General features: G+C 39.0%; 2 protein-coding genes across 2 annotated transcripts; one reads left to right on the forward strand and one right to left on the reverse strand.

Moving 5' to 3' along the window:
- Positions 1-6,718: 6,718 nt before the first annotated feature.
- On the forward strand, positions 6,719-7,333 carry LOC126633742 (leucine-rich repeat extensin-like protein 3). Its single transcript, XM_050304311.1, has one exon. The coding sequence runs from the start codon at positions 6,719-6,721 to the stop codon at positions 7,331-7,333; it is 615 nt and encodes a 204-aa protein (XP_050160268.1).
- A 2,652-nt stretch (positions 7,334-9,985) lies between these two features.
- Positions 9,986-11,069, reverse strand: LOC126582870 (uclacyanin 1-like). The gene is made up of 2 exons (XM_050247098.1): positions 10,849-11,069; positions 9,986-10,645 (listed from the first exon to the last, which is right to left on the reverse strand). The coding sequence occupies exons 1-2, from the start codon at positions 11,015-11,017 to the stop codon at positions 10,092-10,094; spliced, it is 723 nt and encodes a 240-aa protein (XP_050103055.1). The 5' UTR covers positions 11,018-11,069; the 3' UTR covers positions 9,986-10,091.
- Positions 11,070-14,590: the final 3,521 nt, after the last annotated feature.

Consider the following 14,590-nt stretch of genomic DNA (forward strand, 5'->3'; position numbering starts at 1 on the left):
GGATCTATCATTTCACTTTAGCTCATGGACATTTGGTAGGAAGCAACATCAAAGAACATATGGAGCACTTGACGATGAAGGATTTGGTGGTCCAGTTGGAGCAGTCAATGGATTTTTCGAATTTGAAATGTGGGGTTAAATTGGTGGGGGCAACTCTGACTAATAAGATGCTGAATAAGTTGAGGGTTTAGAATATCTTACGGTCGGCTTGGAAGGATTTGGGGGAAGTTCAAGTCAAATGGGTCAGAGAAAATACTTATCTAATTACAGTGCAAGATGAAAGCACTGCGGGAAGGATTATGAATCAGGTGCCTTAGGCTGTCGTGAAACAAAACTTCTCTGTTCAGAGGTGGCCACCTGAGTTAGCTTTAGAGGAGATTCAACTGGAGTCGATTCCTTTTTGGATTCAAATTACAAATGTTCCCTTATCTCTCTACACATAAATGAATGTAAGGCGTCTAGCAAGGGAACTTGGGGATTTCGTGGAACTAAAGGATCCTGTGAAGGCTAGGGGTTTTCTTCGGGTAAGGGTAGTTGTTGACTTTGGGAAACCGCTTATTCCAGGGTGCTGGATCCCACGAAACAATAGAAGAGACACGTGGATTGAATTTTGATATGAAAGGCTTCAAGACTTTTGTTATCGCTGTGGAAGGATTGGACATGCCAATACTGATTGTTTGTTTCTGCCTGGAAAAGTGACTGTTATTGTGTATGGAGACTAGACACGAATTGCTCCTGTCCATGATGAGGTTGAGGTTCCAAGACCATTGGTAGTCAATATAGGGGAGTGGAGACTTGCTGGAGCTATTAGGGGAGGACCAATGTCAAGTTCTGAAAGGTGCATGACAACTACAGAAGGAATGGACAGTGGTGATTCAGTGGGATACTCGCGGGCCCCTTCACAACAGGAAGTGGCTCACAGTCCAAGATAGGGGCAAAAGACTTGGCATATGATTCGCAACAGATGAGATGTTCAAGAGAAGGGTACTGGTTAATGGTTATCTTAGGGTCATCCTCGCCACGTGGATCATCAGGGGGTAATGAGTGTTGGGCCGTTGGGCAAGCAGCCCATTCAAGTTAGTGAAACTTTAAGCCCAGGTTTGGTTATTCAGCCTGCGTGGATCCAAGAGTTAAGTGAAATGGGTCTGCATGTAACTATGGGCTTGGAAACTGTGAATAACTCTGGGCCATTAATTACTTTAAATATGGATCAGTCGGATTCTCGTGATGCAAACTTGGTATTGAGGAATGTGGATTTACCTTAGGTTGTTTATCAGTTAGGTGGGCCTCTACATCTATCTAATTCCACCTTCAACTAGAGTTTGGAAACGGGCAGTTTGAAAAGAGGTTATAAGAATGATACACAACAGCTAGATCAATCTTCACGTAAGAAAATGAAATTGGAAGAAGGTAGCTCTGATGGACACAACCAGCCTATAACTTGTCTCTGGGACATGTCTGTGCGGGAGATATGCTTAGAAATCGCTAATGACTTAGTTGCTGAAAAGGAGTCGTTGGATGTTCCTGCGAAATATAAAGAACTTTGGGAGAACTTGGAGGAAATTGCAGAAATGAAGAAAATAGTTATATTGAGGAAAGGTAAATGTGTTTATTACCAGGGTGGTGGCGGCCAACTCTCAACAACCGTAAGGGAGCCATGAGTTATCTTCTGTGGAACTGCCGTGGTCTTAGGTCGGACACGGTAGTTCGGGCCCTTCAGGGGCTAATTAGGAAGTATAGGCCCTATATGATTTTTCTCTCTAAAACTAAAATGAAGGATCATAGAATTGATGGTGTTAAACGACGTATGGGATATACGATGGGTTTTAAAGTTACTCCAGTTGGGCGTGCATAAGGTTTAAGCTTATGGTGGGATGGTTTATTAGAGGTGGATGTTGGGTTTTCTTCAAAACATATAATTGATGTGAGATTTAGAGGGATGAGAGATGACGTATGGGCCAGGGCCACGTGGGTGTATGGTACTACGTATAGGGCGGAGAAGTCTGCATTTTGGAGCTGGATGAGGTCTTCGTTTAGTCCCTTCAACCTCCTGTGGCTTTGTGGTGGTGACTTTAATGAGTTTTTTTGGGACCATGATAAGTCAAGGGGATCATAGGTGCTTTATAATAGACCCAGATATTTAGAAGCATTTATGAATAATGCAGGGTTGATGGACTTAGATTTCAATAGGCTTCAGTTTACTTGGCGTTGCGTTAGAAATGGGCAGTTGGTAGAGGAAAGATTGGATATAGGCCTTTCTAATAAGCTTTGGCAGGAGAAATGGCCTAACACGCTAGTGATTCATGGTATTGTCATTGGGTCTGACCATTGTCATTTAATTATTCAATGCCAGCAAGGAGTTTTAATTCCAAAAAATTCTTTCGATTTGAAGCCTCTTGGTCTAAGGAAGCTAGGTGCATGGAGATTGTTGAAACTTGCTGGGGGGAGACATTGTCTTGGTGATGGGATTTCACGATGGCACAAAAAATTGAACGATTGCCGATCTCAGTTAATTCGTTGAAGTCGCAGAGAGTTTAAGGCTCAAGGGAAGGAGATTGAACGTCTGGTGTTTCAGCTCGGGGAACTTCAGTATGATTGGAATGAAAATTGGGAAGACATTAAAGTGGTCTCTATGAAGCTTGATCAATTGTGGGAGGTGGAGGAAAGTTACTGGTATCAACAATCCCAGATTAAGTGGCTTAGGGAGGGGGATGCTAATATCGTATTTTTTTTCTTCACCAGTCTACGTTGCAGAGACATAGGAGGAATAATGTGGTTAAGCTTAAAGATAGGAATGATGTTTAGATTGATAACCTAGGGGCGGTGAGGAATATGGTGGAAGAGTATTTTGCAAATATTTTTACTTCATCGGGGCATAGGGATTGGGGCTTTTTATTGGATTGTTTGCACATCTCGATGACTGGTGAGATGAATGAGTTTCTAATTAGTTTGATTTCGGAGGAGGAAATTAAGTCTGCTGCTCATCAAATAGGGGGTTTAAAGGCCCCGGGTCCTAATGGTTTCCAAGGTGTGTTCTACCATGCATTTTTGGATGCTCTTGTGGTAGAAGTTAATGGGCTGGTTTGGGATATCATCAATGGGGTGAGTTCACCTCAAAGACTTAATTCTACCCACATTGTTTTGATCCCGAAAGTTAAAAACCCGGAATCTGTGGGATAGTTTAGGCCTATAAGCCTGTGCAATTATTCTTACAAAGTTTTATCTAAAGTGCTGGCTAACCGTCTTAAGTCTTTTCTTCCGAATATCATCTTTCCCATGCAAAATGCTTTTGTGGAAGGGAGACAAATTCATGATAATATTGGTATTGCGCATGAGATGTTCCATTTCTTAAAGCTTTGGAAAGTGAAAGGTAAGTTTGAGATGGGAATTAAACTCGATATGCATAAAGCTTATAATGGTGTGGAGTGAGATTTCCTGGATGGGGTGATGGAGAAGTTGGGCTTTTGTGCTAGATGGAGGAATCTCGTTATGGGCTGCGTGAAATCAGTGAATTTTGTAGTGATTTTGAATGAGCAGTCAGGTATGAGGTTATTCCCGTCTAGGGGTATTCGTCAGGGGGACCCTTTATCTCTATATCTATTCCTCCTGTCAATGAGGTCTTATCTAGGCTTATCCAATCGGCGGTTGAAAGACGTGATTTGTTGGGTATCCGTACGAATATTGGTGGACTAATTATTTCTCATATGCTATTTGCAGATGATACCTTGATATTTCTGAGGGTGGATCACCCAACTGTTGCAACCTTGTGAAAATTATCGATGCTTACTCTGCGGCTTCTGGGCAACATGTGAATTTACAAAAATCCAGTGTATTTCTTGGTGCGAATACTCAGAGTGGAATCTCGATGAACCTTAATCAGGTCTTAGGCATCCCTATGGTGGTTAATCCTAGGACTTATTTAGGCCTTTCTTCTTTGTGGAGTCGTTCAAAAAAACTGGGCCTTGCCTATGCCAAAGGTAGGATTTTGGAGAAAATTCAAGGTTGGAAACAATGTACTCTATCACAAGTAGGGAAATGGGTTATGATTAAGGCTGTTATTCAAGCCATCCCGGCATACCCCATGAATATTTTTAAATTCCCGACAACCTTGTACTCGAAGTTAAACTCTTTGATTGCTGATTTTTGGTGAGAGAAGCATGGATGGGATAAAAGTATTCACTGGGTTTCTCGGGCTATTTTGGGGTTGCTGAAGTCTGAGGGGGGTTTAGGCTTTCGCACTTTCAACGACTTTAATGATGCTCTCCTTGCTAAACAATGTTGGAGGTTGTTGCAGGATCCTAATTCGCTATAGGCTCAAGTTCTCAAAGCCTGGTACTTTCCTCAATGTTCGTTCGTAGAGGCCAAACGGGGAGGCAGAACGTCTTGGGGTTGATGAGTTTGTTGGCTGGCCATGATATTCTTCTTCGGGGTGCACATTGGTAAGTTATGAATAGTGAAAGTGTTCGAGTTTGGCATGATAGATGGATTCCATCTCTCCCTCTTGGCCACCCTACTCCTCCAGCTAATGTTAGGATATCGAGGAATTTGCTAGTGAACTTGTTATTTGGTGGGCATGTGGGGAATTGGGATAATGATTTTCTCAAACCTTTCATTTCAGAGGAGAAGTGCAATGCGATTGTTCAAGTACATATTGGGGATCATTTAAGGAAGGACATATTGGTTTGACTGATGACTAGGAATGTGGTGTATACTGTGAGATCTGGTTATCATTGGGTGCATTCCTCTGCAGTGTAAGTGGTGACTAGGCCGGTTTCTACTTCTTTCTTGATTCCTTCCCGTGTTTAGAAGGTCTTTTGGAATTTGAAGACCCCTCCGAAGATTCGTTGTTTTATGTGGAAGGCGTTTAGTAGGGCGTTGGCTACTATGGAGGCTCTTTATAGGCGTCGATGTTCTCCTATTCCGATTTGCCCTATATGTCATGCTTGTGAGGAATCTATCGAGCATATGCTTCTGTTATGCTCGTGGGTCGAAACCTTATGATTTGGAGGTTCTCTTAATTATAAAGTGGATAGGGCGAGCATTACATCTTTGGCGAATTGGTTTTTTTCGCTGATGAACTCTCATTTGGGGTCGATGGCTGATGTTACTTGGCTATTGTTGTACGTTGTCTTCACTTGTTGGCACATTTGGAAGGCTCGGTGTGACTCCATTTTTAATCAGAATATCATATTACCCCGGCAAGTTCTTTTGTCTCTCACATTTTCGATTGATTTTTTCCTGGAGGCTTCCCATTCGCCGTTGGGAAGCTTTCTCCCTTCGCAGGTTTCTTCGTCTGGCTTGGTCATGTGGTCTCCCCCGAGTTATCCCTTTATGAAGGTCAATGTTGATGTGAGTTGGTCTGTTACCACTAGTGAAGGATTCGCTGGGGTCGTTGTTCGGAATTAGGATGGTCGGTTTGTGGCAGCGAGGAAATGGCAGACTCATGCTCCAAGCACTATGGCGGTAGAAGCTAATGCTATATTTGTGGGGTGCGAATTTGCTAAATCTCTGGATCTGTAGCAAATTGTTGTGAAGTTAAACTCCAGGGAGAACATTTCTTGTTTGTTGAATGATATTTCTTCTGGTAGCTGGGAGGCGTTCCCTACGTTGACAAGGATTTTAAGGCTTATGGATGTCTTTCAGAGGTGTCGCTGGTCTTGGGTTCTGAGATCAGCCAATATGGCGGCGCACCGGTTTTCGAGGTCTAATACGGAGATGTGCGGTTCCTCATGGGTTAACCAACCCCCATCTTCGTTAGTGCATATCCTGAATAAGGATTGTCTCCCTTGTCCTCCTTAATTTTGTTGTGGTGGTGATGGGGATGATACCCTTGCACTTGGTGCAGTGTCTCATGCCTTTGTACCTCAATCACTGCTCTGTGTTTGCTTTCCCTGGTTGTTGCCTCCTTGTAGACCTCCTTGTCTCTTTGGCTTCGATCCTGGAAATGCTTTTTCCAGTTCTCAAAAAAAAAAAATAAATAAATAAAATAAAAAACTTACTCTAATAGAATTAAAGTTGAGAAACCATTATTATAATTTCCTTCATTTAAAGTAGAGTTAACCTAAATTCACTTTGCATTGTGATGGTTAATATTTTCCAAGCCGATTGAACCCGAATTACTGAATGGGAAGAAATATGTTAGAGTTGGATTGGTTGATCGTCCAATTTATCTAACCCGATCGAGTTGCATCCCTACTTATTGTCAAGAAGAAAGGCATTGTGGGAAATCAGTATGCAAAATTGTAGTTGAAACATGAGAAATTTTTTAGTGTGACCAGCAAATGAGGTGGTACATCACGTGTCACTATACAAATATTGAAATATATGTGTTAAAAAATTAATAACTTAAAAAATAAAATTTTCTACAACTTACATAAAAACACGTAATATACCGTTCGTATTCTCGTCACAATAAATCTTTTGTTGGCCTTGGCAAATGGCCAGAACTGGGACAAACCCACTTTCCCATTGAAATTAGCTTTCATTTGCCTCACTTACCCTCTCTCCTCCCTCTCTCCCTCTCAATTCTAGTAACTCCAAAAAAAGGACGAAAAATGCACACTCACAGTCACTACCCTCACTCTCTTCCTCCGCCTTCGTCGCCATGAAAAGAAGACGACGAAAAACACCCAGCAAACCCCACCAGCACCGCCATTCTCTCTGCCAATCTCCCTGAACCCACACCCTGCAAAACCCAGTAGAAACCCAGCAAACCAAAATGTGCTATGTGGGAAAAGCAACAAAGATCTTCATTTTTTTGGTGACAGTGTTGGTAGTGTTCGGGCTGGTTTTCGGATTAGGGGTTCTCCGCCACGGCCTCCATAAATCCCACAAATGCTCCGCCGATTCGGACTCCTGCAGCCCTCTCCCCTCCCCACCAATTCAATTCCCTAACCCCAGTTCCGGTTCGAACCAGCCGAGCTCACCAAATCCCGATCCAACTCTGACCCAGCCCAGCCCACCTAACGCCAATTTCAACCCGCCTCCGCCGCGCAACCCAGATTTAAACCCGTCTCCGCCGACGTCAACTTCAAGCCCGCCTCCTCCACCTCCGCCGCCATCAATTCTAAGCCCACCTCCGCCAACTCCGCCGACATCAATTCTCAGTCCACCTCCGCCAACTCCGCCGACATCAATTCTGAGTCCACCTCCGCCACCTCCGCCGACATCAATTCTGAGTCCACCTCCGCCGACATCAATTCTGAGTCCACCTCCGCCTAACCCAACTTCCAATCCGCCATCTTTTCAGCAGCCTCCGCCAGCTACAAAGGCGGCGCCGCCGTTCAATCCGCCAAGTGAAGGCCAGGTGACTCCAGGTCCTGCCCGTCTTTAGCTGCCATTTCTTAGTACAAGTTAAAAATTTGGCCCAATTTATTTCGAATTTTGGAGAGCAGCTGTTTTTATTCTTTTGATTCATATTCTTGGATTGACGATCAATGGGTTGGGTACTTGGATTTGTATATAAGGTGTTTGTAAATTTTTGTGGATTTGATTCGCGAAATCCGAACGAGATCGTTTTACAAATCTCAATCGGTGAGCGGATCAGAATCAAGCATCATTTATCACGCAAATCGACAACTTTTCGTGAATTTAGACAGTCTCAGTCAGTGTTCCAGCGTTTCTTGTTTTACATGATGATGCCTACTTTTTCTCTTTTCTTCTGTGGATTTCGCTGTCTCCGTATGCCCTTGTCAATCAGGTTTACTACGTTGTCGGTTGTCCTACTCCTACTAATACAATATTTGGTCTAATTTGAAGTTATTTTTAAAAGATAAATGGTTCGTTTAAACGAAAAATTATATTTTTACATTAAAAAGTTAATTATGATAATATTTATTTTATAATTTATTTTATCTTTATCATTAAAGTTTAAAATTTTCAAATCATTTAATTCATTTTTATTTTTTAAAATGACTGAAATATTCATACAAAAAATTGCTAATGTTTCTTGCAAAAAGAATTTTTGAGTACTTCCGAAATTCATAAATATATATATTTTTAAAATATTTTGGGTTACTTTAAAAGTACACTTTCAAACGAGTATTTTGTTTGCAATATTTGCATTTTCTTTTCGCAAATTGCAATTTTTGCTTTCGATATATATGCGAAATTGCATAGAGGTTTTCACTCAAATACCCTAATAATTCAACTTGTTATGACAGAAAGTATCCATAGTTTGTAAATAACCATCGTGCAATATGTCAATACTATTGATGTATACATAGTTTGTAAATAATCATCATGCAATATAGGGCTGGTTCGGGACGGAATTCCGTACCGAAACCCAAAGCCCGATTCCCAACCCAATAATTTTCGGGACGATATTTTACAACCTGAAATTTCGGGATACCCGAAATTTTTTCGGGATTTCGGGACGCATTTGGGATTTGTATAAACCCAAAAAATTCATACCAATTGCAAAAAATTCAAAATTGTTATAAACCTAGAAAAGCAGATGAGCAAAGAAAGCAGACTCCACCTATCTCCTTCCTCTTTTACCCCAGCAGCATCAGATGAATTATGGCCAAATTTAGTGGGCCATTGGCTGTTTTTGGTTCCCATCCGTCTCATGCCGGTTCCTATTCAAAAAGCTAAGGAAAAAAAAAAAGGGTGCATAACAAAAAGAAAAGCAAACTGAAAAAAAAAAGTAAGGTAAAATACCTATTCGGAGCTCCGCCGACGCTAAACCCACCGTTCACTTCGTATACACCATTGCAAAAGCCCCAATTCAAGGCCCCATTTCGAAACCCTAACCCTAACCCGAAACCCCATACACATAAACCTAATTCGAAACCCCATTGTAAAAGCCCCAATTCGAACCCCCAATTCGAAATCCTAACCCTAACTCGAAACCCCACAAACAGAGAGAGAATCAGTGACAGTCTCAGAGAGAAAATCGAGACAGAGAATCGTGAGAGAGAGGGTTGGCTATGTGACTGTGTGTGGTGGAGGGAAGGTGGAGGGTCGGAGACTGTGTGGTAGTGAGGTGTGGTGGTGGCTGTAGTAGAGAGAGTTTGTCGAAAGAATTCGAGTGAGATTGTGGAAGGGTGTGTTGGTCTAATTCGAGAATAAGAGACTCAGAGAGAGTTTGAGTGAAGAGGGGAGGGCTGTCGAAATGAAATGAGACAGAGAGTGGGTAGGGCTGGAGACCCCTAACAAAGAATGGACGACCTAGATTGTTTTGAAACAATCCAATGGTTGCAAACTTGCAATTATTCTATATATAATTAAATATATATATATATATATATAATAATATATATTTTCGGGATTCCCAAACTTAGAATGAGCAATCCCAAATCCCATACCAAATGATTCGGGATCGGTTCGGGATTTTCGGAATCGGTTCGGGAATTTTCGGTTTGGAATTTTTTCGGTTTGGTTCGGGATTTTCGGGATTTTTTTCTAGCCCCTAATGCAACATGTCAATACTATTGATGTTTACATAGTTTGTAAATAACCATCAAGCAATATGTCAATACTATTGATGTATAATTTATAAAAGAAAATACTTTCATTCACCTCTTATGAAAATGCATCACCTTATCTATTAATTGTGATCAATGTATTTTGACCGTACAAAATTTTATAATTCGAGCCGCTTATTTCATAATTTTCATTTAAGTATCACATCTATTAAATATCAATCAAATAAGAGATAATTTGGTCATTCATACATATTGAACAAATAGAGGCATTGTTACTGAGTAACAAATTTATGATAAACTGTTCATCTATCTATTAAATATAGATGTTGAGTGGTTAGATCAACTGCCGGTGCAGTTGGGTCTGCTTCAACTAATCTGGTTTGAATGTTTCAAAATCTTTAAAATCATACAATCAATGGGGTATTTCTATATTCCAATAATCTTGGTTTTTTTCTTAATGTATATTAAAAAAAAAAAAGTAACCAACTTATGTAGTAGCTAGCTAGTAGTACTTACAATTTCCAAGTAAAACTGGATTTTTAGTTATAGCTTGAACATCTTATAAATATTGTATAAAATTGGAATAAAATGCTGAGGAAATTTTGTCACACAAATAAATACATTCTTCATGAACAATTACGTAAATCTTCCTTGCTTAAAACCCTAGTGTGCTAGCAACAACATGATCAAAACGCTGAAAGCGACAGTGAGACTGATTGGGAGACCGCCTTTGTAGTTTGGTGATGAAGCAGAAGGTTGCGGTGAAGACCCGGTTCGAGAAATGGAACTAGGAGCTTCAGTTGAAGGAATGTGATCGGTAGGGTCTGATGCAGGACTGATGGGCAATCCAGACGGCAGAGTAGGGGACAATGTGGGAGCAGATTGTGGTACCGGTTCTGCCGGCGAGGCAATAGAAGGTTCCGGAGCCAAACTAGGAGTAGCCGGCGAAGGAGTTGGAACTAAAGGAGATTCTAGTGGGGAAGGGCTTATAGGAGAAGCTGCTGGTGCGGCAGAAGTTGCAAGAGTGTTGACTTCAAGCTTCATTCCTTGGCTACAATGTCCAGTTGTTCCACAGATGAAATACCTTTTGCCTGGAGAAGATAGAGCAATGGTAGTGCTTCCACCACTGTAAGACTGAATTGAGTTCCTTGCTTGACAAGAATCATAGTCTGCCTTTGGCACTTCAATCACATCATGCTTTGTTGAGTACTGAAAATCTGCGTACATACAAAAGGTATTTGTTAATTTAAGTAAATATCAGATAAAATTATGGTAGTAGCACTTCAAAATCCTCATCACGTGGTCTTCCCTTTCTTCACTGTTTTTTTTTCTCAATGTTGACTAGTTGAAGTGTGCGAATATCAACTCCTATATTATAAGATATTTCCAATCAATATCTTTGGGTTTGTAAACAACTTACTGAGATTATCTCCGACTAAGAATGACTGTGACGATGCCCAAGTTTTAAGATCAGTAGTTGAATCCCACCTGCCATTCGGACCTCCGACTGTGTAAGTGGCTGCCATGGCCGATTCTATGAGCATGGTCACAATAACCAGGTTCATCAATGGAGTTCTTGGAGCTGCCATATTTTACTTAATTAGTAATGAAAGGGCGAATAAGTTGAAGAATAGAATGAAGTAGTAGAGAGAGCCAACCACATACATATAGAGAGGTTGAAGGAAAAAGAAGAGGCATTTGAAAGTGAAGATAATATTAATTTAGGGTTTAGTTGTTTTAGTTGGTCAAGTGTCATGATGACTAGGCAAGGATAAGTTGTAGGCTCATGTTGGTACAAATATATATTCTTTTTCTACCACAACAATGATATCTTTCGGATACCTTATTTACATACTTATTTTTACCTCCTGCACATACTTATTAAATTTTTATTATTGATATTCTTTAATTTATTCAATTCGGTTAAAAATTATGAAGGTTGTGTAAGAAGTAAAAATGATTGTGTGGATAACACTACCTATCTTTCTTTATGTAGATAACATAGTGAGTAAATAGTTCAATTTTTTCTTGTCACTATTTAATGTGAATTATTGATTCAAGCATTGTTTTGAATGTGGATTCATATATTAACTTCTTGACATAATTTAATGTTTTTTTTAATGAATACACAATTGAAATCTATGAACAATTAAAGTGAAGATAAATTTTAACATGTATCGTAGTGTATTATTTCTATAATATAAGTATATAAATGTTGATATATTACATTTCTAGAGTACATTAAAACAAAAAAACATAAGTGTCATGATTTGAGTTGAATAACACTTTTACGTGGCGGTGTAAAACTGAATCTGATGTTTAAATTTTGTTAACAAAAGCAAAAAAGTAGACATGAAAAACAAAAGAGCCAAGCCAAATTAACTTGCGCAAATGGAGTGGTTTATGGCTTCCACGTTAAACAGTTAATGAACAGGGTGGCTGACTATCTTCATGCATGTTTAGTAGGTATACATCGATTCACCTAATCTAATATTCCAACCCGGCAGAAGTTAAATAATAAAAATAATTAAGCTACCATGAAGTGGTTCAATGAAATACCGACACGTTTTATTTCCAAATGTTTGCACAACTAACCAAACCAAGCACACATATATTGTGTTTCACCAAAAAAAAAAAAAAAATTTAACGAAAAGTTCTTGGTATTGTTTATTTTAACAAAAAAAAATTACATTTTTACACTAAAAAGTTAATTATGGTACTATTTACTTTACCCTTTATTTTGTCATTTTTGTTAAAACTCAAAGTTTTCAAACCATTTTCATTAATTTTCCTTAAAAAACCCACATAGATTCTTAAGAATTACGAGGATGCAGCTTCAACTAGACCCCATGCAATATTACAAAAAGAATGTACCAAATTTTCACGTATTATAATAATAATGAATGACATAGTAGATAAGTCTTATTTTAAAATATATTAACAAAATAAATTCATTTATTATAATTTATGTAGAATATAACGTCAGGTGATCATGTTTAAAATATTCTGACAATTTGCTTTGAAAAGAGAATAACGCTCACATATTCCAATGCAAACTTTAAGCAGCTAATGGAATCTGCATGTATGGAAGAACATGAAATTATAGCTTCACCAAACTCTGGTTCGGTTTACCAAAAGCAAATGGTTCACCAAATTTTGGTTTGGTAAACAAGATTCCAACGATGGGGACAGGAGAGAACTGTAAAAATCTCAGTAGATCACCACAAAAGAAAACATTCAGTGATGAATGCTAGTAGTTTGGTGTAAACAAATTGTGCCTTCCATTGGCTTGCAGCATGCATGTCAAGCAAAGAAAATTGTTCTTTAGTGGTTGTTTTTACGAGAATGTGAAGGTAAAAAAAAAATCTTATATTAGTGAAGTAAAATCTTGTAAGAGCTTATAAGCAGTTCATAAGAAATAATTTTGGTATTACTTGTTTGACAATTTGAGCAAGTGAACAACATCTACTGATCAATAAAAATCAAATCAAAGTATGTATACATAACTTTCTAAGAGCGTCTCTAAAGGAGATGTCAAAATCATAGGTGGAATGCCATTGTGCATATTTGACATCAAAAGTCTCTCCAACTGAAATGTTATTTACTAACTAGATTTGAAGGCTTTGTGATTTGGAGTCAAATTTGAACGTTTTGTGGTTGTATAAGATGTTTTTTGTTGGAATCTTTTTTTTTTTTAAGAAATTGATTGGCCACCCAGTAACAAGTAACAATAGTAGATATTATTCAATGAAAGAAAGAGGAACAAAGAATAAATAAAAAACAATAAATATTCGTGATGCACACATTATTCTATTAGCCCCCAAGGGGGTCCTTTGTGACCTAATTACAAAGATGGGTCTTTGTAATATGGAAAGATAAAATGTAAAACCCAGTTTCGATTGATCTTATCGTGCGATGTTTTTTTCTTTTGTCAAATTTATTTTTAATTCATTTTAATAGTGAGTCCCTTATTCTACTAACATTCCAAAAAAAAAATTGTTTTTGTTGGGACCTATATTTAACTGATTAGGGAAGGGGGCCGGCGGCAAGGAGATAAATTGTAGAGAGAATGTGTTTGTAGGGATGTGTGTTATCCCCCCAATGTAGTGCCTTTATTTATAATAATAAGGGAGAGAAGAAATCCTTCATCTCCAAGGAATACAAGACCATATAGGAAATGATACTAGAATCAAATCTAATCTAGGATTTACACAATCACACTTAAATTAGAAGTTTATAACACTCCCCATTGAGTGTGTAAATACTCAAGTAGATTCGGCATCATGTAGAAGTTGAGGAAGTCGACTCGTCGGCACTGATTTTGGGAACATGCTATTCTCAAATAAGGTAGGAACTTGCATAAGGAAGTAAGTCTCACAAAAAAAAAAAACCCTAAGGCTACGGCAAAAACCTGAGTAGGGACAAAATCCATAGTCTAAGGAAAAATGCGTGAACAATGCAAAATCAAATGAAACATCTACAGGAAGTCATCAGGGATATGATCAACCTAAGATGGGTGCCTCGTTAAAACCTAGTTAGGTAGTAAAAACCCAATGGGAAAAATGCTCATAATTGTAGGAAAAAAAAAGTATATTAAGATCAAGCAAGTATACTTCAGGATACTCCCTCTGAGTTTGACACAATTCCAAAGAAAACTAGCAATGTTACAACTAAAAACATTTAAGCATACCAATTCCATGAACAAGCTTCTGAAATGTCGTCTTCGACAATGATTTAGTGAAGAGGTCGGCGATATTATCTTGTGAACGAATTTGCGTGACTTCAATCTTCTGATGTTTTTGTTGTTGATGTGAGAAGAAGAACTTCGGCATAATGTGCTTGGTCTTGTCTCATTTGATGTAACCCTTCTTAAGTTGTTCGATGTATGCTGCGTTGTCTTCCTAAATCGTTGTAGGGACATCAACAACAGGGTAAAGATCGCAGAAGCTTCAAATATGGCCCACAACTATTCTCAACCAAAAGCATTCCCAAGTTGCTTCATGTAAGGCGAGAATTTCAGCATGGTTAGACGAAATGGTAACTAAGGTCTGTTTAGTTGACCTCCAAGAGATTGCGGTGCCTCTAACGATAAAGACATAACCCATTTGAGAACGTGCCTTGTGCGGATTAGATAAATATCATTCGTTGACATAACCAACTAG

The sequence above is a fragment of the Malus sylvestris genome, chromosome 9 (assembly GCF_916048215.2).
Source record: "Malus sylvestris chromosome 9, drMalSylv7.2, whole genome shotgun sequence".
Taxonomy (NCBI): domain Eukaryota; kingdom Viridiplantae; phylum Streptophyta; class Magnoliopsida; order Rosales; family Rosaceae; genus Malus; species Malus sylvestris.

What these genes read in the sequence shown, in the direction of transcription:
- LOC126633742 (XM_050304311.1), top strand. Translation starts at nt 6,719, where the DNA reads ATGTGCTATGTGGGAAAAGCAACAAAGATCTTCATTTTTTTGGTGACA.
- LOC126582870 (XM_050247098.1), bottom strand. Translation starts at nt 11,017, where the DNA reads ATGGCAGCTCCAAGAACTCCATTGATGAACCTGGTTATTGTGACCATG. An exon ending in CTTAGTCGGAGATAATCTCA is followed by an intron (nt 10,646 to 10,848) that starts GTAAGTTGTTTA and finishes GTATGTACGCAG; the next exon opens with ATTTTCAGTACTCAACAAAG.